This window comes from Canis aureus, chromosome 9 (genome assembly GCF_053574225.1).
Source record: "Canis aureus isolate CA01 chromosome 9, VMU_Caureus_v.1.0, whole genome shotgun sequence".
Lineage (NCBI taxonomy): Eukaryota > Metazoa > Chordata > Mammalia > Carnivora > Canidae > Canis > Canis aureus.
Genome location: NC_135619.1, coordinates 66,912,541 through 66,935,433, shown reverse-complemented (window position 1 = coordinate 66,935,433; position 22,893 = coordinate 66,912,541). Strand labels below are relative to the sequence as shown.

The 22,893-nt window shown below is 53.9% G+C and overlaps 1 protein-coding gene across 3 annotated transcripts; it reads right to left on the bottom strand.

The window, feature by feature from the left end:
- Nucleotides 1–11,137: 11,137 nt before the first annotated feature.
- SERPINA5 (serpin family A member 5) lies at nt 11,138–21,025 on the bottom strand. 3 transcript variants are annotated; one of them, XM_077910458.1, is made up of 5 exons: nt 20,959–21,025; nt 14,805–15,437; nt 13,167–13,437; nt 12,699–12,846; nt 11,138–12,160 (listed from the first exon to the last, which is right to left on the bottom strand). In XM_077910458.1, the coding sequence occupies exons 2-5, from the start codon at nt 15,418–15,420 to the stop codon at nt 11,972–11,974; spliced, it is 1,224 nt and encodes a 407-aa protein (XP_077766584.1). In that variant the 5' UTR covers nt 15,421–15,437; nt 20,959–21,025; the 3' UTR covers nt 11,138–11,971. The 3 variants fall into 3 exon arrangements, with proteins under 3 accessions (XP_077766584.1, XP_077766586.1, XP_077766585.1); XM_077910460.1 differs by lacking the exon at nt 20,959–21,025 and adding an exon at nt 20,714–20,835; XM_077910459.1 differs by lacking the exon at nt 20,959–21,025 and adding an exon at nt 16,899–17,252.
- Nucleotides 21,026–22,893: the final 1,868 nt, after the last annotated feature.

Here is a 22,893-nt window from a genome sequence, read left to right as displayed (position 1 = left end):
GAATTCATTAGATCTAGCGGAATAATCCAGTTACCAGGACAGCCCTTCATTTGTTTCTTAAAAAAAGGAAAACCCAAAAAACAAGTTTCCCTTTTCATTTGTATCTTTTGTTTATGAAATATTCATTAAGGAACATGTGAAAACCCAGAAAATATACAGAAGGACATTGGAAAGTACTTGCCCGAATCTCACCCCCCCAGCTGACGTTTTGTTGTGATTTCTTTTAAAAATCACTTTCTTTGATGCGAATCTTCATACACAAACTCAGATATATATATATATATTTATATAAATTTATTTTTTACTGGTGTTCAATTTGCCAACATCTAGAATAACACCCAGTGCTCATCCCATCAAGTGCTCCCCTCAGTGCCCGTCACCCACTCACCCCCACCCCCCGCCCACCTCCCCTCAGATATATTTTTAAAATGCAATGCTCTATTTGCCTGTAGATTGATTTGCATGTTGAAGCACCCCTCCCTCATTCCCAGGTTGGGGGTGTCAGTCGGGGGCCTCTGGTCTCTGGCACTATCCATCCTGGGTGGCCTCCTCTTCACCCCAGGGCCCTTCTACTCTTGATTCCCACTAAGAGCTGTGGTGACCTCGAGGTCTCCTCCGATCTCTCTTGCATGCCAGGTCTTTCTTGGGCTCCTGAGAACACCTTCCCCTTGACCCCTCATGTCACGACCCTCCATCCATGACAACCTCTGACAGACTAGAGGGTGCCATGGAGCACAGTTTGGAAACCACTGGATTACCGGTAAGGGTGTGGCTCCCGAGTCCTCGATGGACCCTTGCCAGCTGGTGGCCTCAAGCAACTGGGAATCCCTCAGGCTTAACCTCCTGGTCTCTACAATGTGGACACAGACATCTTCCTGCCAGGGTGGTACGAAGGGTAAGTGACATAACATGGAGCGTAAGCTCGCTGAGGACAGGACCATGTGGTGCTGTGGCCTAGGGTACTTACCCAGTACGTGTTGTCCAGGAAGCACTGGGGTAACTAAGGAGGATTCTGGTCCCATCCTCTCTACAATGGTGACTTAATGCCCTTTTAAGTTCCAAGTATTTTCAGAATCAAATACATATTTTAAAATTACACAGAATCCCAGGGACTCCTGGGTGGCTCAGTTGGTTAAGCATCTGCCTTCGGCTCAGGTCACGATCCCAGGGTCCTGGGATGGAGCCCCGCATCCTGCTCCCTGCTCAGCGGGGAGTCTGCTTCTCCTCCCTCTGTCGCTCCCCCACTTGTGCTCTCTCTCTCTCTGTCAAATAAATAAATACAATCTTAAAAAAAATTACACAGACTCCCAAAGAAATAGTGGCTAAAACAAGGCTATGTTTACTCCTCCCTCATGGAAATTTAGGTGTGGGTGTGGGCTGATATGGAGGCTCCCCTTTGTTGGGATCCCAGGCTCCTTCTGCCTTGTTGCTCTGCCATTCCTGGGGTCTGATTGCTGGGTCCTCCTCCTCCTCCTCCTCCTCCTCCTCTGACCCCTTCCCTTCCTCCTCCTTTTACTCCATCCAATGAATTGCAGGGGAGCCCTTCCCCAATGGAATCTTCTCTCTCTCTCCTTCTTTTTCTTGCCCTCATGGCCTCTTAGTCCTGGAAGCCCTCTGCTTCTCCCTGAGACCTGAGATCATCATTCATTCACTCAGTGTCATTGGGCTGCCCTCTGGGTGGGGTCGGGTGGGTGCTGCATTGTCTGGAGACAGAATGTCTACTAGATGGCCAGTGCCCACCAATCTTGGGACTTAGCACCTCTTTATATGGTACATCATTATGTTGAAAAAGATCTCTGTCCCCTTTCCATCTTATGTTGTTGTCACCAAGGCTTGGTCTGTGCCAGACTCCAGAGTGGTGGGTTTGGGGGGAGAGGAAAAATTCTAACATCTAACCTTACGACTTGCCCAGGAGCCCTTAGCTGTTAAGTGGTGGAGCTGCTGCTCCAATGCCACGTTCAGGCTCTTTCTACCTTCCCATGCCCCCCCCCCCCCCAAAAGAGAGAGAGAGAGAGAGAGAGAGAGAAAAGGAAAAGGATTTCCATCCTTGAACATATGAAAGAAAACGTGTATCTTGGGAGTATAATTATTTTTTTTAAGATTAATTTATTTATTTGAGAGAGAGAGTGAGTAGGGGTAGAGGGGGAGGAAGAGAGAGAAAGAGTCTGAAGCAGACTCTGCACTGAGCTTGGAGCCCAATATGGGGCTCAATCCCACGACCTAGAGATCATGGCCTGAGCCAAAGCCTAGAGTCAGACGCTTAACTGACTGAGCTCCCCCCACCCCATCACGCCCCTGAGGAGTATAATTCTTCTACAGCTGTTGGGATCACTAATTTTATAAGGTGTTGCTTGTCTATAGCTCTGTGTCGGGAAGGCTGCCTCCTTTTTGTGGAATGGGAGCTAAATGGGAGCCCTGTCCCTGTCTGTTGACAGCTCTACCTGTGACTGCAGACGGCGTGTTTCTTGGACTGGAAATGCATGCAGGTGAACAGCCCAAGGGAGGGCTGGAAGGTTCAACTTGACTTTGCGGGGGTCAGGGCCACGGTCTCCAGGAACCTACTGCTAAGGCTCAGTGCAGAGAGAGAGACAGGCCGAGGCTGGAAGCAGCACTGGCTTTTGGGGTCTGTCTGGGTGTGGCTGTTGCACTTGCCTCAGAGGGGAAGAGGCAAGAGTCAGACCTAGAGTGATGATCCCTGGACCTGGGGCCGGCAGGTGCTCCGTCTGTGGGTCAGTCACTCTTACTGTCCGCAGCCACATATGGAATCCGTCGGGACTGGGTTGACTTGGGTCTTGCAAGCTTGACCATTGTGATCTATCATTTTCCATAGTTATTGCCTTCCTGTTTTTTTTAAAAATATTTTATTTATTTATTCATGAGAGAACAGAGAGAGAGGCAGAGACATAGGCAGAAAGAGAAGCGGACTCCCTGCAAGGAGCCTGATGTGGGACTCGATCCCAGAACTGGGCATCACCCCCTGAGCTGAAGGCAGACGCTCAACCGCTGAGCCACTCGGGCGTCCCTGCCTTCCCGTAGTTACCCGTGATTCCTGAATGCCAACTTGGCACAGGCAGGCTATAGAAAGTCTTAGGAAAAGAGTTGCGTCCCCACTGGGGCTCCTATCGTAAATGGGAGAGTGTATGTACTTTAGGGGCTCGCCGGGGGGTAGGGGGTGGATGGCAGGACACCAAGTAGGGGGGTGTCCCACCTCCAGAGAACAGGTGAGGCAGGTGAGGCTGGGAGGGACAAACACCAGTTCCTCCCAGAGAGCTTCCTCCTGGAGGCTGGGGAAGTGCGGTCCTGGGAAGGGCCCCACTGGGCCGGGCCCCTTCCTTGTCGCGGCTCTGCCACCAGCGGCCATCCGGGTGATGTTGGTCTCGTTACCTCACCTCTCTGAGCCTCTTTCTGTCAATCATTGCTCCTTAAAGAATTCTTAGGAGGCAGAAAGGAGGCAACAGTCCAACCCCTGGTTTCGTGTGGCCGGGGAGGTGCTGGCTGTGGATGGGAGGTGCGCTGGCCAGTAACCCTCAGCACCGCCCTGGCTGTGCCCTCGGGTGTCCCTGCGGGAGGACTTGGTGGGACAGGGACACTTCCCGCCTCTGCTTGCTCATCTGTTAACGCGGCCTGGTCCCTTTAGGGACCAGAGGAAGCAGATGCCATCATCCACTTTTGTTTCCCGTTACAGGTGCATCTGAGAATTCCTGACTTGGAGTTAGAGCAGCCCGGTCCCCGACTTACCCCCGACACCCTTACGTACCCTAAGCCGCAGACTCTTCCCCTGCGTCAGATGGGGCTGGGGTACCTCCTTACTCATTCCCTTACTCATTCAGCCTGTCCATCCGCTTTTATGAAGACAGCAGCCCCCATAAACTCAGGAAGGACCCTGAGCCTGAACCCCCCAGCTCAGCCTCTCCCGGATTCCTGACTCCTAGAAACGGTGAGGTTGTAAACATTTATTGTTCTAAGCTGTGGACTTTTGTTGGAGTCATTTATTATACAGCAGTAGCTTAACCCCGAGCCACATCCTCTACCCGCTGAGCTCTTAGGATCAGGGAAGAAAACAAACAGGGAAACCTAAATATTATATAAGAAAGCAGGTCAACTTCATACAAAGTACGTGGCCCGGATACGGGAGAGCTCGATTCTTATTTCACAGGGTCAAACATGACTCTCGAGGACCACTGACAACGGGCAAAGTGATAGAAATTTATTAAGCAAAGATGCAGAGAAAGCCCTCAAAAGTGAGATGGGTCCTGACAGCCTGGCTACTGAGGGCTTTTATGGGCAGCTTGGGTGGCTCAGTGGTTTAGCACCTGCCTTTGGCCCAGGGCGTGATCCTGGAGTCCTGGGATCAAGTCCTGAGTCAGGCTCCCTGCATGGAGCCTGCTTCTCCCTCTGCCTGTGTCTCTGCCTCTCTCTGTGTCTCAAATAAATAAATAAATAAATAAATAAATAAATAAATAAATAAATATCTTAAAAAAATAAATATAGGAAACTGACCCAGAACTTGGTAGATTTCTTGCCACTATCAGGGTGGATATTTAGGACAAACATGGTGCACTTGTAACCATCATAATAACAAAGCAAGGGGTCCCCTGTCCCCCTCTCTCAGGTTAACATCTCCTCCTTAGCGCTTCTCCACCTCTGGGGTTTCTGTGAGCCTCGTCAGGGAGCCCGTGGCCTTGCGATTCCTGTACTGTCTTGGCTTGAGTGGGGACTATTGGTCCAGAAAACACCAGGGGGCTTATGGCCCGGCTGTGACGGGTTTCTGAGGTCAGGGTCAAGGGACGTGAAGTGGCCACCGGCTGCGGAGCTCTTTGTAAACGTGGGTGTGGGTGAGGGGAGGCCCTTGCAGCCCCCGCTCCCTCCTGTGCCCCCTCGGTGGGCTCCCCCACCTCAGAGCCTCTCCCAGGCCTCGGGTCTCCCCCGGCCTCCTTGCCACTCCCCCCGCAGGGTGGTGTCCACCTGCCACGCTTCCATCTCATCCATCAGCTCCCATGTCTCACCCGGGGTCATGTGGCTCTTTCCAAGTTTCAGAGGTTTCTGGTGAGCAGAATGTGGACCCCAGCGCCTCCTTTTGGCGTCTCTCCTTAGTGACCTCTCTCCTCTCTCAAAGGATCCGACCCTAAATTGAACCCCCCGCCATTCCCTGCTCCCTGCAGTCTTCCCGCCTCCCAGTGAATGATGCCTCTGCTCCCCAGCACAGCCAGGACCTGGGGCCATCCCCCTGCCCCTCTTCCACATGGGGTGGGGGTGTCCCTTCTCCACATCGTGGACACCCGCTCCCTACTGTCCATCTCTGTGGTCCACGCTCCCTGCCACAGTGACACCAGAACTGCAGCTGGGACGCCAGACCGCAGGGGTCCGAAGGGCACTCCCCAGAGCCGAGCTGTCCCTGCAGATCCCACGGCCCCCCACTTGTACCAGGAGAAGGGAGGCTTTCAAATTCCTTTACAAACAAGGAAACCTCCCAGGACGTTCTGTCTCAGGCTTCAGTTTGATGCAATCATCGGTGAGTCAACACCTTTGTTACACTTTGGGCTGCACATCATGTGACAGGAGGCCTCCCGGGGTCCTTCCTGGCAGAACCGCCCCTCCTCTGACTAGCCCAGATGTGTCCCCACTCTGCTTCCCCCGCTGTCCGGTGACTGTCACTTCCCCAATCTCTGCAGTGAGACTGTTGGCTTCTGGCCAGTGGGGACGCCCTTCTCGCTCATCCTTGCTCCCTACACATAGAGCTGCCTGAGTCAGCGAGCAAACGTGCCTCACTAGGCCTGGGGCGTACTTCTCCTAAAAAGTGATTTATCACCTGGAGTTCTTAGTTGGGTGTCCTATAGGTTATCAGCAACCCCACCTGCAGGGTGTGCGGTGGGGGTCCCACCCAAGGAATAGAGAAGTCTCAGGCAGTGACCTGAGGACTTGCAGAAGCAAGAGTCCTCTGCAGCCAGCTGGCCATCTCCTAGTTCATGCACCCAATGAGAGTCCACTTTGGGCCAAGCCCCGTGCCAGGTACTGGGGAGTAGAGACCACTTCGGGCCCTCGGGGACTTCATGGTCCTTGAGAGACACAGACACGTAGAAAGATGTTAACTCTGGTGCGGAAAGTATTAGAGGAAGGCATGGGGAACTGGGACCCCAGGGCCGGGTTGGGGGAGTCAGGACGGCTACCCGGGCAGGGACCTCTGAGCAGAGACCCGAGGAAGCACTCTCTGAGCTGTCAGAGTGGCCATGAGCTCCAAGATGCACCTGGGTTTTATGTATTTGTTACCTGGCTGCTGCCCTGAAAGAATTAGCTGGAAAAATACCTAAAAGCAAAGAGCGTCCAGGGGCATCAGGCCCTGGAGGACGAGGGTCTTCAGGCTCTGAGTCTAGGTGGGTGGCAGCTGCGCCGGAGTGGTGGTGGTGGGGAGATGGGGGCCCCGGAGTGCCTGGGGCCTGGGCCTAGTAGGATAGCCCTGTGTTGTCACGCACCCCGAGAAGCGGAGACACAAACGCTGCGTGTGCATCTGAATCTGAGCAGGGCCTGTTAAAGACCTCGTCTCAAACATTACAGTTCCTAGGGTAGGAAGGACCCTGAATAAGAATTTTTAACAAGCTCCTCAAGTTACGTTTGAGAAACCCTGCTGTAGGGTCAAAGCTTCTTCCCTTTGCCCGATTTGCTCCCAGCCTGGTGAAAGGGCATCATCATGATCATTCCCACCGCACAAGGGATGAAGGGACACGTGTGTTGGCTCACGAGCACCTCACTTAGCGCATCCAGGAGCATCCAGGAGCAGAAGCTCAGGTCCCACATCTCAGCCCACCTCTGGTATTCCTTCACCCCATCCCACCCCCACCCACCAGACTCACCTTCCTGCTCCTGCCTCCACCCAGGCCAAGGACCTTGTTATTTGTGAAAGAACAGAGACTTGATCAAATCCACGGGGGGCTCAAGGCAGCCTCTCTGGGATGCTGAGGGAGATGGAGGGGCTCAGAGGGAAGACTCTGGGGGACCCCTCGCTCCCAGGCATGTGCAGCAAATGCTCAGATCTTAGTACAATGGAAACTGTAGTTGGATTAGCTGCCGGGCAGCCACTGCTCTCCAGCAGGCTGGGTGTGTGTGCACATACGTGTGAGCAGCAGCGTGCACCTATGTAGGAAATGTTTCGTTATCTGTGCTCTGTATGTCTTCATGGAAAACTACCATCAGGAGTGGTGTATGGACTCACGCTGGATGTCCCAGATGGTCAAAGGACACAGTCACCTTGGGGCCACCTTCCTCCCACCTCATTCCTTGTGGAAAGGTGGCAGATGGTCCGTTCACGGGTGCGGCTGGAGGAGGACACCGATAACACTTGCTCACCAGCCCCAGTACCTTGCAGGAGGGGCCTCTCTGACACTTTGTGAATTAAGATATACATGCAGGGGATGCAGGGCTGTGCCACGCATGCAGCAGGTGGCATCCGAGTGAGACCTAGTATTACTGCTGTCACTCCCTGCGCCAGCACCTGCACAGGGACACCGTGATGAGCAGGACTCCGGGCTCCAGCCACGTGTGTCCTCTTTCAATTCCTAGAGCAAGACAGTCTCCCCCGTCTGGGTCTTTGCCCATAATCTTTGCCCAGTTCAGTCCGGCTTGTCCTTCAGATCTCAGCTTCAACGTCACCACCTCAGAGCCCCCACTGGACCCCCGGCTCCCGGGGTAGAGGGTCTCCCCAGCTGTCGCTCTGGGCACCCCACTTTCTCCCTTCACTGGCCTCTAGCTTCTGCCGTTACAAACCAATCCCATTCCTCTCCTCTCCTCTGCTTTTTCTCTTCTCTTTCCTTAACATTTTTTTTTTAAAGAAAACAACTTTTTGTTTTGAAATAACTCAAGATACTCGGAAACGTAGTAAAAACAGTGCAGAGAGTTCCTGTGACACAAACATCTTTTGTCACCACGGCGTATTTATCAAAAACCAAGACGTGAACGTCAGTATGGTGCAGACTCATTTGTGTCTTAACAGTTTTTCCCCTACTGTCCTTCTTCGCTTCCCGGATCCCAATCAGGAAACCACATTACACTTAATTCCCATGTCTCCTCTGTTTCGCCCGGGCCGTGACAGCTCCCAGGTGTCTGGGGACACCGCAGACGGGAACCTCCTGGACAGCAGAAATGTATTTCTCACCGTTCCGGAGGCTGGAAGTTCGAGATCAGAGCCAGCGTGGTGGGATGAGAGCCCTTTCTGGTCATGGACTTCTGGTTGTGCCCTGCCATGGGAAGGAGCCAGGGAGCTGTCTGCAGTGTCTTTTATACGGGCACGAATCCCATTGATGGAGTCTCCACCCTCATGACCTAATCACCTCCCAAGGGCCCCATCTCCTACACCATCACCCCGGGGGGTTAGGGTTTGGACCACTTAGTCAAGGCAGTGGGCGCCACTTAGCATCCTTCTCTCCTTGGGCTCTGTTTGCAGAAACAAGGTGCCAAGTCAAGCTCACGTGCCATAGCACTTGTCACCAATGGGCATATGTCATACTCTACTTTTCTATTTTATTCCTTGTTATTTTTTTTAAATTTTATTGTCTCTCCATGCAAGAATGTCGCTCCACTGGGGCAGGGATTTTTGTGGTTTTCTTCATTTATTTCCAATACCCAGGACGGTTCCAGATAAGCAGTGGGCATTCAATAAATATCTGCAGACGAACAAATTACCCTCACCACAGTTTGTACCCCCATGTTTATCTGCTTGATTAGCTGGTTGTGGCCAGAGTCCATGTCTGCTGGGCTTGCACTTGTACCTTGTATGACTTCCATGTCTGAGGCTCTGTAGGTGCCCCCAAACAATGGCCTTTGGGTAAAAGAGCTAAATAAACAAGAGTGGGCTGGGCGTGGCTGCTCATTGGGGTGTGAAGTGTTTCCTCTTGGAGTCCAAGGCCGTTTTTCTGGCCTGGGTCTCCGCAGAAGAGGTGGGGGCAGGACTTCTCAGCCCTAGCATTGTCCTCTGCCATTCTGGTGGCAGTGGGTTCACAAGGGGAGGTCCTGAGTATCCATATGATCAGAGAGAGAAATGAAAGTGGGTTCCCAAGAACAAGACGAGGCTTGACAATAGCAGCAGAAATTCAAATGGAGGTGACTCTATTGAACTAAATTGTGTCCCCTGCCCCCAAATTCATTTGTTGAAGCCCTGACCCCCAGAACCTCAGGATGAGGCTGTATTAGAAGACATGGCCTTTAAAGAGGTGATTAAGTTAAAATGAGGCCCGTAGGGTGGGCTCTGGTCCAATCAGACCTGGGGAGGCTGGGAGACAGAAGAGGAGGTTAGAATGCCAGGAGATGACCATTTGAGGGCACAAAGAGAGGAGGCCACCTGTGAGCCCAGCCAAGGAGAAGGGCCTCAGGAGGAACCAGCCTAACACCTGGGTCTCAGACTCCAGCTTCCAGAACTGTGCGATAACACAGTTTCTGTTGTTAAGCTGCCTTTTTACTGGACAGGATGGACGAGGTCAATTGGAGAAAGGACCACTGGAGAAGCAGGTGCACATGGGTGCAAGTGCCCCCTATAGGGCTGAGTGGAGGTGTCTGCTCATGTGCCCGTGTGAGAATGAGGGATGCGAGGGGTCCAGGGAGGGCTCAGGGTGTGATGCGGATGACCAAGCCGTTCTAAAATCAGGAAGAAATAGAACAGAGTAACACCAGCTTCTTGTTCAAGGTCCCCGTCCCAGATGGTTGTGCGGGCACCTTATCCTCACTACTCTCCTTCACACACCCTATCCTGGCCTGGAATTAAGTCTCCGTGGTTTCCACACATTGCAGCTTACTCAACATCATCCTCCGGCCCTTCTCTCTGCTGGAGTCTCTCCCCTGTTCCCAAACCTGCTGTCTGGTGAAGGCTTATTTACTCAAGACCAGCTCAATATCACCTCTTCCAAGAAGGTTTTCCTGACCTCTTTCTCTCTCTCTCCACCCCCCACCCCCCCATGCTATACCATTGCGTTCATCCCAGGATCGTGTGACAGTTGAGTGATGAGGCCTGCCATGACACCCAGCCGGGAGCTTCAGTGTGTGACATGCAGCCACCCTGGAGCCCATCCCGACCTCATACATGGTAGCTCTTGTGTGACCATGTGCCCAGTGAACTTCAGACGACTCTGGACCTTGGTCTTACACACATCACACAGGCAGGGCCTCCCTCTGACCTTGGACTGGTTGGGCAAACAGTGAGAGAAATATCTGCCAAGGCAGGAGAGACATTTCGCAAGGGAAAGGCACACGGGAGTGGGTCTGAGCCCACGAGGAGGCCCAATCCTGAAATGCTGTCCCTGAACTGGAAGCTCAGATGCAGACAAGCTGTCCGGGCCCCATCTCAGCCATCTGCCCAACCATATGTCAACACAGGTGCCATCTGGGTCCTAGGGCCTAAGCCTCTCACTGCCCTCAGCCTCTGCACACACCCTCACATCCCCTCTGTAAAATGGGTACACGGACATACTCTGCGGGGTTGTCGAGGGATTCAGGAGATGACAGGTGTAAAGTGTCCCCAAAGGCTGGCACAAAGTAGGTGCTCAGTACTTTGAGGTGTGCCCAAGGCTTGAGGTTCTGACCTTTTGCAATACAGTGCAGACTCTGGGATCAGGGCAGTGGGTACAGCCTCACTGGGAGCACACTAGGGCCATGCAGGGTGGGCTGGGCAAGCACTCAGATTTAAAGGGGTGGCTAATTAGAGGACAATTCGAGTGAAGGACTCATTCATTCATTCATTGATTCTTTAAAGTGTCCGATCCCATTCATTTGCTAGACGAGGAAGTGTCTGTAGGGGCTTTCATAAAAGAGGAGGGAGAGTAAGCTTGCCTGCATCCCAGGGGAGCGATGCATCTGGAACCAGGCTTCTGGTTCTCCATCATGTCTTCCCTGCAGCAGAGCACAAGACTGAAAATGTGGGTCTGGGGGCTGCACTCCCTGGGGCAATTCCTGCCTCCACCCTTGTGTGACTGGAGAAGTAGCCTGCTCTCTCCAAGCCTTGCCTCCCCTATCTGTAAAATGGGGATAATAGCGCTACCTGCCTCACAGCAGATAAAGGCAACCATCCAGGTGAAGCACGTGGCACAAGGCCTGGTACACGGTAACCTATTAATGTGACGGTTCCCAGCATTACCTCCGTAAGGACAATGACACTCAGTGTTTGCAAAATGCTTTATTACTCTTGTTGATGCTAAAATTCGTGGTTAGTCATCAATGTCTTCAACTGATACTCTAGTGTTTGCAACAGGTCTCTATTTTCCTGCCCCCAGCCACGCCAGGAGGTTGTAATGAAGCCTCAGGATAGTTCGATGATGTGATGGGCCCTTTCCACCCTGGTGCCCACTTGCTTTTCTTCTAGGACAAGGAGCACTGGAATGTGTTAAAATCTATGGTGATGGGCAGGGAACACCCCCGCTTCTTTATATGATGTCAACCTTTCACCTGATCTTTCCTTGGATGCATGGGGGAAATTGAGGTCCAGAGAGGAATAGGATCACCCCAATGCCCCACAGCTGGTTAGCTGGGACAGAAGCCCCATTCCTTGTTTTTTTCTAAACCATGATGAATGGATGGCTGGTATTGCTGGCAAGAGAAGGCCTCAGCTTAGAACTACATTTTTTGGTAGAAATGCTTGCCAGAACAATCCTCCTACAGAGCTCAGTGGCACTGGGCTGGGCATCAGAGGCCTGGATTCTGGGCCTCTCTCTACTGCTAACATGCTGTGTGTCCTTGGGCAAGTCAACCAACCTCTCTGGGCCTCGATGCTAGACTCCACTGATGAAGAGTGAGGGCCAGACCAAGTGCTCTCAAAGGTTCCTCAAGGTGGCCACATCTTGCAGTTGTGTGAAAAGAAGCCATCGTTAGTATATCAATACTATGATTATTATTACTTGTAAATGCTTCATTAGTCAACAAAACCTGTGTCAATCACGAGCTCCCAGTAGGGACTTCCACTATGGAGGCCTGTGGCCTTTCAGGAGAAACACCCACCTCAGGGATGGGTCACTTTGCCAAGGAAGAGGATGTTCGTGGCATTCTCCACAATGAGCATCATAAAGGGCCTGTTGAACATGATCTTATGAGGCCTCATTGGGGCTGACTTGAACATGAAGATTGCTTCTGTGGCTGCAGCCGCTTGAGTCCCCGACTCATCCACCTCCACCATAGCCTTGTGCACCATCTGCAAAGGAAAGATCAGATGTCACCAAACCATCAGGGGCTGGGAGATGCCATCACTGGAGACGGTGAAGCTTCTGCCATCACTGTCCAACTCTCTGTGCAACCATGCCACCAAGCAGGTAGCAAATGACAGGTAGTCGTGCCACTACTGTGCACTGGGATCTGTGCCTTCCCTTGAATTTTCATGGAATCTTGAAGCAAGGATGTGACCCTCCAATTTTATAGAGAGAAAGGAGGCTCAGAGAGGTCAAGTAAGTGTCATGCAGCTAGTGAGTGAAGGAGCTAGCACCTAAGTCTTAGTTTTGATTGCTTCTTGAGAGCTCCTTCTAAGACGCGGTGCTGGATATGGCTTCCCATTGCACATAGGATGAGGTGCAAAGTGATATCTTTGTTTCTTGAAGGAAAAGAGGAGAGAGAGAGAAAGAGGGAGAGTAAATTTAGAAGGTGGAATGGAATGAAAGGAGAGGAGCAGAATAAATTAGAATAGAATAGAATAGAATAGAATAGAGCAAAATAGAACAGAAATCTTCTGAGCTCACCTCAGACACCTGGATATTAGTGTCGTTGGTCATGCCAGTCAGGTCAGCGTGGGAGGTAAAGACATCTTTGATGCCCAGCGTAGGGAGAACTTTGTCCAGCTGGTAGGAGCCCTCAATGGAGAACTTGGGAAGATAGAGCTCAAGCTGCCTGGAAAGAGAATAGGAACTTTCATCGGCTGGCTGAACTCATATGCCAGCTACCTGCCCTCAGTTTCATAATGGTCCTCCAACCCCTTGCCTAGAGCCCACCCAACTCTGGACTTGGACCATGGGATCTGTCCCCATGGGTCCCCACACACTCTGACGGCCCCATTAGGAAAGTGGGCGCTCAGGCCCCGGGGGCTGGGCCCTCACTCGATGCCTCCAGGTTGGGAGGCAGCTCCTGGGCTGGGTGAGACCTTCCCACCACTGCTGTGTCTCCCTGGCAGTGTGCAGGGCCAGCCTGGCCTCACGTCGCCTGTGGAATACCTCTTTGTGAACATCTTGAGCCACTTCTTCAGTGTTTTCTCACTCATTCCATTCTCCAGCTGTCCCATCTGGCCCTCACCAGGGAGAACGAACAGAGCGGTGGCGTTCCCTCGGTAGGGGACACCCACCACCCTGCAGGAGAGGTTCCGGTCCACGTAGTAGTAATAATGGTCTTCCTGTTTCATCATGGGCACCTGAACCACCATCTCCGAGGTCACATGGAAGTCCTGCTTGCGGGTGCTTTTGTGGTTGAAGCCTGTCTCCCACTTAGCTAAATATCAAAATGGAAAAGGAGTTAGAAAGTCCGAGCTGCAGATGAACGGTGTCGAGACAGTAAACCCACCAAACAGAGCTCATCCCCCCTTGCGCAGTCTCCTCCTCAGTGGCGGGGATCCCGCAACCCTTGGACTAGAAAGGCGAGCCTTTTTATAACTTCAGGGACGTGCCTGAACTTTCTATGGGGTTTTCCTTCCACGTGTGCAAAGCAAAGGGGATGGTTTTCATGTCTTTGGAGGCCCTTAACTGCCAAAGTTGTTTGTTTGATCTCTGGGGTTACTCAAGGTCAAATATCTTCTAGAAGAAGGTCCGCAGTAATGACGGCTGACAAAGCCACACTACACCTTGGGGAGTTATTCTGTTTTTCACTCTTTTCCCATTTTTGGATTTTGATCTCAGTTTGGGGGAGAGAGTTTGTAAGGTTCCTGGACATACAGGACTTTTCCTACTGAGAAGCCCTCACTTATGCTTCCTGCTGTGTCTGATCCCTCCAGCTCTTCTGCATCAACGAGATACAGATAGTTCTCTGCATCTTCTTAGTAGATGTAAGATACGGAGCCCACCCCAGGACGCCACATAGCTTCTGTCACAGTAGTCCCCTGCAGCCTGGTGTCAGAGAGAGAGAGTCCTGCATGGGGGGTGGGGGGGAGACATGAAAACTCGGACTCCAAGCTGGATGCTCGCCATCTGTGCTCCTAGGAAGGGGGAGGCAGTTAACAAGCTGTTTCCCTCTTTCCTCTCTCCCTGTCCCCCTCTTTATCTACTCCTGCCTCCACATCCTCAGCCAGGCCCCATATGGGGGCACCAAAGGGGCTCTGCATCGAGAAGGAGAAGCAGACATGAGAGCGGAGATGAGTAGGGGTATCCACCAGAAACGTAAGGGAGATGGAGCTGGGGGATCAGCTGTTGTGGGCGGGGGGAGACTCTCCAGAGGCCAGGTGCTTGTCGAGGGATTTCTCTGCTGAAAGAAGAGCCTAGCCCCTCGGAGGGCATGGGGGCAAGGATGTTGGGGCAGGGGGAAGCCCTCCAAGGCCCCTCTAAGACTCACAATCCTTTCCTGAGTGGCTGTACGGTGGCCATGGCAATCTCGTGGTGGAAGTTGGGTCCCAAGGGCCATGAACAAGAGCCAGCTCTTCCCAGGGTAGCAGGTGGAGGGGGGACAGCAGCTGGGGTCACTGACCCCCCCTTATACCATAGGAAGATGCCTGACCTACCCTCTGCTGATTGTTGGCCTCACTCTGTCAACAAGGCACCAGAAGGGACTAACTCTACTCTCTCTCCTTTATGGGTGTGGGACTTGGGGGCCGTTTTGACAAAAGCAGAGGAAAGGAGAGCATTCGGCCCAGAGCACCGGGGTCTTACCTTTAAAGAAAATGTAATTCACCATCACCATGGCCTCAGTGCTATCCAGGTCCTTAGCCAAGTCCACGATCTTGCCTTTGGTTTGCTTCGCCACGTAATCGTTGATCTGCTTCTGGGCCCCTGCAGGGTCCCCAAAGTTGGTGGGGAAAGTGTCTGCCAGGTACAGCATCTTCACGGCCTGGAGGAAGGTGTCCTGGAGACGCACGGTGGGGCTGATGAACAGGGCGTTGCCGAGGCTCAGCTGGATGTCCTCCCTGGGCTGGGCGAAGTCCCACAGCAGCTGGTGGATCCTGCGGTGCAGCGCCTCCTCCAAGCCCTCCTGGGGATGGAGGCCCAGGCCTTCTAGGATCTGCACCTTTGTGGACGATCCAGCCCCCAGGGACAGCATGGCCAGGGTCGTGGAGATGCTCAGAGGGGAGAAGAAGATATTCTGATCAGGGGCAGCCGTAGCCAAGGCCCTGTAGAGGTCGAAGGCGAAGTCCCTGCTGGCGGGGGCCACCGTGCTGGCCACAGGCGGCTCCTTGACCCTCTTCTTCGTCTCCCGGGGGCGGTGGCGGTGTAGGCTGGTGCCCGGCGAGCTGAAGAGCATCAGGCACAGAAGGAGGCAGAGCTGCATGGTGGCTGCTCCTCGCTCTGAAAGGACAGTGGGGAGGTGTCCTCAGGGAGGGTGCACAGCGGGGGCACCTCCTCAGAGAGGGGACTGGGTATGTAGGGCCGGTGTCCCAGGCTTGTGACCACCCAGCATGCAGCATCTAAGGGAGATAATGAGCCTGTGCAGTTGGGAGAGCGGGGTAAGGAGAGCCGTGGAGGCTCGAGGACAGAGACTTGGGGGACGTGAGCACCTAAAGGTCGGGAGAGGAAGGAGAAAGCAGAGTTCGCAGAGCAGAAGTGGGGGCTGGCCACCAGAGCAAGAATCCTCTCGTCCGTATCAGGGTTCGTGCTACAGGGGGTGGGACGTGAGAGTGCATGGCTCTCTTCTCTCTGCCTCATCAGCATCTCTGAGGTTCCCAGGCAATGAGAAGCCTGCTTCCAAGGTGGCCTGTGACTGTCACTTCAATCCCTGGAGGCAGCATTTGCAAGGCCCAGTGGTCCTTCTGTGAACTCAGACCAATTACCACTCCCCCACCACGGGCCCCTCGGCACTGCTGGATTTATCCTCGTTCACTCAGCAAATACATATTGAGCATCTCCCCCATGGCCGGCAGGGTGCCAGGCTCCAGAGATGTGCTGGGGAACACGTGGATGCCAATTAGTTCTTTTCTCCTTCTTCCCACCCACCCCCTGGGGCGGGAAGCGGGGCTGTGCAAGGACCCGGGGGCCATCCTTGCTCCTCATCAGAGGCACCTCCCCACTCCCAACCCCATGAGAAAATTCTACGCTCTGATTGTGAGCATCTCGACTTCCCTCCTACTCTGTGGTGGCTGAACTGTGTCCCCCACATTCCTACAATGAAGTCCTAACACCTCGCACCTCAGAATGTGACCGTATTGGGAGGAAGGGTCTTTAAAGAAGTGATGAAGTCAAAACAAGGTTGTATGGGCAGGCCTTGTGAGAAGAGGTGAGGACCCAGACACACACAGAAGGGCGTCCACATGAGGACACAGGGACGGGGCCAGCATCTGCGGGTCCAGGCGACAGGCCTCGGGAGGAATCAGCCCTTCCAGACCCATTTCCTCTTGTGTGCTGCTTTGTTACTGCAACCCTGAGCCAAGACATGTCTTCTTCCTTCTGTCCCCCAGAGAAGGAGGCCTCCTAGGTGGGCCCTGGGAGGTCCTCAGCCCCTGCCTCCTCCCTCCTCTCCTGGTCCATCTGCCTAGACCCTTCCTCTCCAACCAGAAAACCTTCCTGGGCCCAGGCCTTCCAAAGTCCCCCATGTCCATGGTCCCCCGTGACCAGCCCAGACTCGGCAGCCCGGCCTCCTGAGTTCAAAGCTCAGCCCCAGTACTTCCCATGAGTGTGGCTTGGGGTAAGTCGGTCATGCCCTGAGCCACTGACCACCCCCCCACCCCAATCTGTGCAGCGGAGGTGACTCCACTACCTGTCCCAGGTGCTGACTGGGGGCTTTAAGGAGTCGACACAGGTCAAGGCTCACACCTGTTGCAGTGGAAGTGTCAGCCGTGGCTGTGGCAGCTTCCAGTCAAAGCCCCACCGAGGTCGCCGGTTCCTCAGCTGTGCTGTGGGGTACATTCTTTCACTGCACACTTGCTCTCGTGTGGGCCTAGTGGCCTGTGTGCTGAGAAAAGCCCTAGAGGGTGAGATCTCCCTCCAGCTGGGTCTTCTTCCTCCAAGGACACAGTGTCATCAAGTCCCCAGCCTCAGGGTCCTGCCAGAGTCACATGACCCACACAAACCCCAAACCCAAAGGCCCCAAACAGCTGCAATGGGCATTGCATACAAGTGCCCCACTGTAGGGGGGCAGGGGGAGAGGGGCCAGTGACCTTGGGAGTCAGGCTGACCCGGCTGCAGTCCTGAGTTTGAGCAAAATCAAGTGACCTGAGCAGGGAACGCTCACCAACCCTGGCGTTTAGATCGCACCTGAGCTCACAAAGGAGGCTCATTTAGAACATTCTGTTTGCAGAAGCTCCGGCCACCCAGAATCAAATACTGCAGCCTCAGCAGTCACGGGCCTGCTGTTGGGTGCTGCGCCGTCTCCTCCTATCTGCCCTCCCTCGGCCTCACACCCACCTTCAGAGGCGGGTTCTGCTATTAGCGCCGTTCAGAGGGGTCACCTGACGCTCAGACAGGCCGAGTCCCTGGCCGATGGCGGCAAAGCTCAGTTCTTTTTTTTTTTTTTTTAAGATTTTATTTATCTATTCATAAGAGATACAGAGAGAGGGGCAGAGACACAGGCAGAGGGAGAAGCAGGCTCCATGCAGGGAGCCCAATGCGGGACTCGATCCCGGGACCCCGGGACCACACTCTAGGCCAAAGGCAGATGCTCAACCGCTGAGCCACCCAGGCGTCCCAGCAAAGCTCAGTTCCGATGCTCACAGCCCGTGCTCTACACCGCCAGGCCATTTGGCTTCCCCAGCTCCCGGGCCCTCCTTCTGTGCCACCGCCTCCAGTCTCTGGATCCCCAGCCTCAGCAGCCAGCACTATAGCTGCTCATCTGCAGATAATTAAGCCACAGGGTCTGGGCTTCCCAGGTTGACACCCCCTTTCTGTTTGCACCCTGGGTGTCAGTCTTTAGAGGATGTGGGTGGGTGGTTTAATCTCTGTGTCCTTTAAACTAGCCAATTTTACAGCACAGTATGGTCCCTCCTGCAAAGTGTTAGAGCCGTCAATGTAGCAGGATGCTGCTGAGCAAACACTTCAGCTCAACCTCCGCTCCCTTATTATCACAGATTAACACCGAGCTGATAATTGCCTCAAAAGAAATGCTTTCAGAGAATAGTTGCAGACACCGAGGGAGGTTCCTGCTTGGATGGAGCCCAGAGGCAGTTGCCGCAGGCAGGAGAGAGAGTTCTGGCCTCCTGTGCCTTCAGCTGGCCTGGTGGCCTTGAGCCAGTTCCTTCCTCTCTGCAGGCCTCAGCTTGTTCATAAACAATTCTCCCCACCACTGCCCCTTTGCCCCCCACCAAGCACCAGAGGTCTGGTGGGCCAGAGCCACTTTCTCAGCACCCACCGAGTCTCCCCAGATACCGGGGTCTCCTTAGAGGCGGCCCCAGCCTCATGCCCTCTCCCCTGGGCTGCAGGTTTGGGACCTAGAACTCTCCACTTGGGCTCACTCTCTCTCTCTCTTACTAAAACCAGTGTTTGAGGACGCCTGGGTGGCTCAGTGGTTGAGCCCCTGCCTTCAGCTCAGGGTGTGATCCTGGGGTCCTGAGATCAACTCTTGCATCAGGCTCAGGCTCCCCGCAGGGAGCCTGCTTCCCCCTCTGCCCGTGTCTCTGCCTCTCTCTGTGTCTCTCGTGAATAAACAAATAAAATCTTAAAAAAAAAGAAACCCAAAACAGTGTTCATTAACAACCTCTTCAATACTCTACAAATATTACTGCATCTACCCATCAAAGGAAGAAACATCATTGAGACCATTTTGCGGAGGGGTAAACTGAGGCTGAGCAAAATGGTATATAGCTTGTCTCAGCCAGTGAGTGATGGAGCCGGGATTAAAATCCAGATTCCTGTGACTGGTGTACACACTGCCTCGTTCTTCCTTTCACAGTTCTGAGACAGATACCTTGTTCCCTCTCCCCTGTAGCTAGGTCCTCGTGAGTATCCCCGGGTCTCGCCCAAGCTCATTTATGCTCCTCCACAGCAACACGGAGCTGGTATCTTCACCATCATTGTACAGAGGAGGAAATAGGGGGTCCGAGAGAGTGGAGGCATTAGGGTGCTGGTTTTAGGCTTCCCAGTTTCAAACCCGGACTGTGCCATCATCATATTACTAGGCCTCCGGCGGAAAGACACAGCTTTGACAGAGTTTTGTGCCAACTGTGAGCTGGGGCGAGTCTGCTCCAGGCCCTGGGAGCCTGGCCCCTGGGGGATGGGCTCTCAATCAGGAGAGTGGAGCCTGGCCTCGTTGGCCCTCTCCTGGGCCCCCCGATGCCAGTGTTTCTGCAGAGAGGTCCCCGCATGTCCGAGGGAGAAGAGCAGATGGATCCAGCGCATCTGGCACCCCAGGCCAGAGTGACTTGAGCCGGCCGGGCTGGGCAGGGCAGGGCCTGGGCAGGCGCTGAGGAAGTCCTCCCACTAATCCCCACCATCCATGGACTCCAAATCTGCTGCACTTATTCCGAATGCTAGGTCCCAAAGTCCTACCAGGTCAACTTGGAGCTCAGCTGTGGGAGGTGTGTGCCTAAGGAGACCTGTCTGCTGCTCCTCGCTGTTGTCATGCCTTGCCCCTGCCCGGCCCCTCCCCGTGCATTGTTATTCTCTAGGATGGCCCCTGAGCCCCCACAGTGATGGAAGCCCGGGTCCCACGTGCATTTGCAGGTGCCTTCCTGCCTCCCGGCCTCTGTTCCCAACTAGAGCACGAGCTCCTAGCAGAGAGCAACCGAAAAGCAACCGAAAAGGCTCTTGCTGTGAGGTTTGCAGCCAAGGGCTGGTGCTCAGACCCCTTTTTGGAAGAATGAATGAATGAATGAATGAATGAATGAAGTCCTTCTCTATGGCTCAGAGGCTTTAGAACCTGTGCTGGATGCGGAGCCCTCCTGCACCCAGGGCTAACTTGCCAGGTGGCTTGGAACAACTCTCCTCTGCTATTCGGCTTCCATTTCCCTTTTCCTTCCTAAAAACTCATTTCTTGAGATACGAGTGACATACAAAAAGCCCTGGGCCATGTACACCCGTGAAACTACCACCAGCACAAACGAACCCATCGCCTCCCGGCCCCCTCTGCCCACCGCCTTATCCTTCATGCTTCTTGATCCGTGACCAAGGACGCTGGGCAGCAACTGCCCCTCTCCTTAGAAAAACCGAAAAGTATACTTATTTTATGTCCAAGTTTCGCCTATTTAACAAATCGCCACACAGCATCCGGAGCTCAAGCAGCCCCTGAGACCCCTGTAGGTGGCAGCTCCAGCCGGGGCCGCCCTGACTCAGGGAAACAGAGCTGTTCCGTCGTTTCTCCTGATTTCTAAAGGTCCGAGATGGCAGGTGCCGAAAGCCAGACAGAGGAGCACCGCCTGTGGACCAGACTCTGTCCCCTCTACCTTGTCTCGGGGTTTCTCCACCTCGGAGCTGTTCTTTGTCATGGGGGCTCTCCTGTGCCTTGTCAGCGATTTAGGGGCATCCCTGGCCTCTACCCACTAGACGCCAGTGCAACTCTGTCCCCAGCTGTGCCCACTACAAATGTCTCCAGATGTTGCCAGATGTGCCGCAGGGATCAAAATCCCTCCTGGGCGAGAGCTACCACATACCGAATCTTCACAGCCACTGTGGGGAAGGTGTAATAATTCACATCTTACCTAAAAGGACACCAAGGTGCTGCCAGATGTAGTGTGTGCCCAAGTTCACAGTTCTGGGGCAGAGGGTGGACTCTGCGGCCTCTGAGGCCCTGGCTCTCTCCCCACCCCCGCGGGAAGTTTTCCTGTTCACTCTGGTGCTGCCCCAAAGCTTCGAAGCCTCTCAAATCCCAGAACCCCAGTATCCTATCAAGCCCCATGCCCTCAAGCCCGTGGGCCCCCTGTCCGTCTTCAATGCCTGTACTTACTCTGTCTCACAGTCAAGCGTGTACACAGTGGAGGTCCCAGTCCCTCACGCTCAGCGAAAACCAGAAGCTGTTGGAAGGAGCATTTGTCACTGACCTGGGCAGAGCCCTGACTCCGCCCCCGCCCCCTTGGCCCTGCCCCGTCCTGTCCTGGAGGGCTTCTTGCCAACGGGTAGGCTGCAGGCACAGCCACCTGAGCTCTGACCTGGGGCCACCCACTCACCAGTCCTACACAGACCCCCGTTGGCCTCCACAGCACGGGGTCCCCAGGGAGGCCACCTGCTGCTGGCATTCCAGACACAGAGAAAGGGACACCCTCTGGCAAGCCTTCCTTTCTCCAGGCTGATTCCTCTGCTCCCACAGCCACTTGGCTCTACATCTGGGGCAGGATCGTGCGAGCCCGAGGTCTCCACACCCCCCAACACTACCGGATTCCCAGGCAGAGCTTACAGGATTCCTTCAATGGTGAGAGTCTAGAGGAAGTCAGAGGGACTGTCACCATGGCTGGATGCAGGGACCATTGGATCCAGTCCCCTTGCTGTGCAAATAACTGAATTGAGGCTCAGAAAGATGAGCGGGACATCAAATTAGGGACAGAATGGTGCCTGGTGCCCAGGTCACCAACTTCAAGGTCAAGGCTTTTTCCTTAGGAAAGGACTGTATCTGGGTTTTCAGTAGGCTCAGCTGGAGCTGAACTGCCCTTTTTGACCTTGACCTTGGGGCTCTGGAACTCAGCCCCGCCATTTCAAGAGCATTTCCAAGATACTGGTGCAGGGTGCTGGCTCAACCCTTGCTTCATTCCCAAGGTCCCCAGGCCCTGGTGTCAGGTGTCCTGCGTGTGGCCAAGACCCAGGGGTGATGTGGGTGAGCTGGGGTGGGGAATTGGCAGAGGAGACAGGGGGCCAGACGTTGCCCAGGGGAAGCGATCTTGGTGTTCAGCAAACAGGGTCCCTCTACTGCCTCTGAGACCAGGAGGAGACTGAGGCCCACCTCAGTCCACAGGTTAACACCATCACTACCGGGCATTGAGCACTTACTTTGTGCTCGCTGCCTCCCAGATGTGCTGGAAGGTGGGTACTAGTATCTCCATCGGATCAGTGAGAAGACAGAAGCAGAGAGAGGTTAGGTAATCAGCCCAAAGGCACACAGCTAATAAGGGGGAGCGTTAGCAAGGGGAAAGCTAGGTCTCTTCCGTCCATTGTCCCATGTGACATAGCAAGAGTCCTTTAAAGAACCTAGAGATTCCTAAACTGTGTTCTGTAGGGTGGAAATCGTATTACATGCCTGTGCTGGGGTGGATAACATGTCCCCCAAAGATAGCCACATCCTAATACCCAGGATCTGTGGATCTTCCCTTATATGACAAAAGGGACTCTGCAGATGTGACTAAGTGAAGAATTTTTGTTTTAAAAGATTTTATTTATTCCTGAGAGACAGAGGGAGAGAGGCAGAGACACAGGCAAAGGGGGAGAAGCAGACTCCCTGCGGGGAGCCCGATGCAGGACTCGATCCCAGCACCCTGGGATCACGACCTGAGCCGAAGGCAGATGCTCGACCACTGAGCCACCCAGACGTTCCAAAGTGAAGGATCTTGAAATGCAGAAGACTAGCACAGATTATCCAGGTGGGTCCTAAACCTCATTATAGGGCCCCTTACAAGTGAAGGCAGTGAGGAATCAGGCTCAGAAGAAGGCAACATGACCAGGGAAGCAGAAGACCTTGCCATGTGGGGATCCAAGGATGTTCGATGGCCAAGGAACTCCAGGAGGAGAAAGCCCTGCTAACTTCTCCGTGTCGGCCCAGTGAGACTTAGTTTGGACTTTGGACCCCAAAGTGTAGGAGAATAAGTTTGTGCTGTTCCAAGCCACTACGTTGGCATGAATTAGTTACAGCAAGAACAGGTAACGTGTACAATACCCCAGAATGGGCTCCGCATGG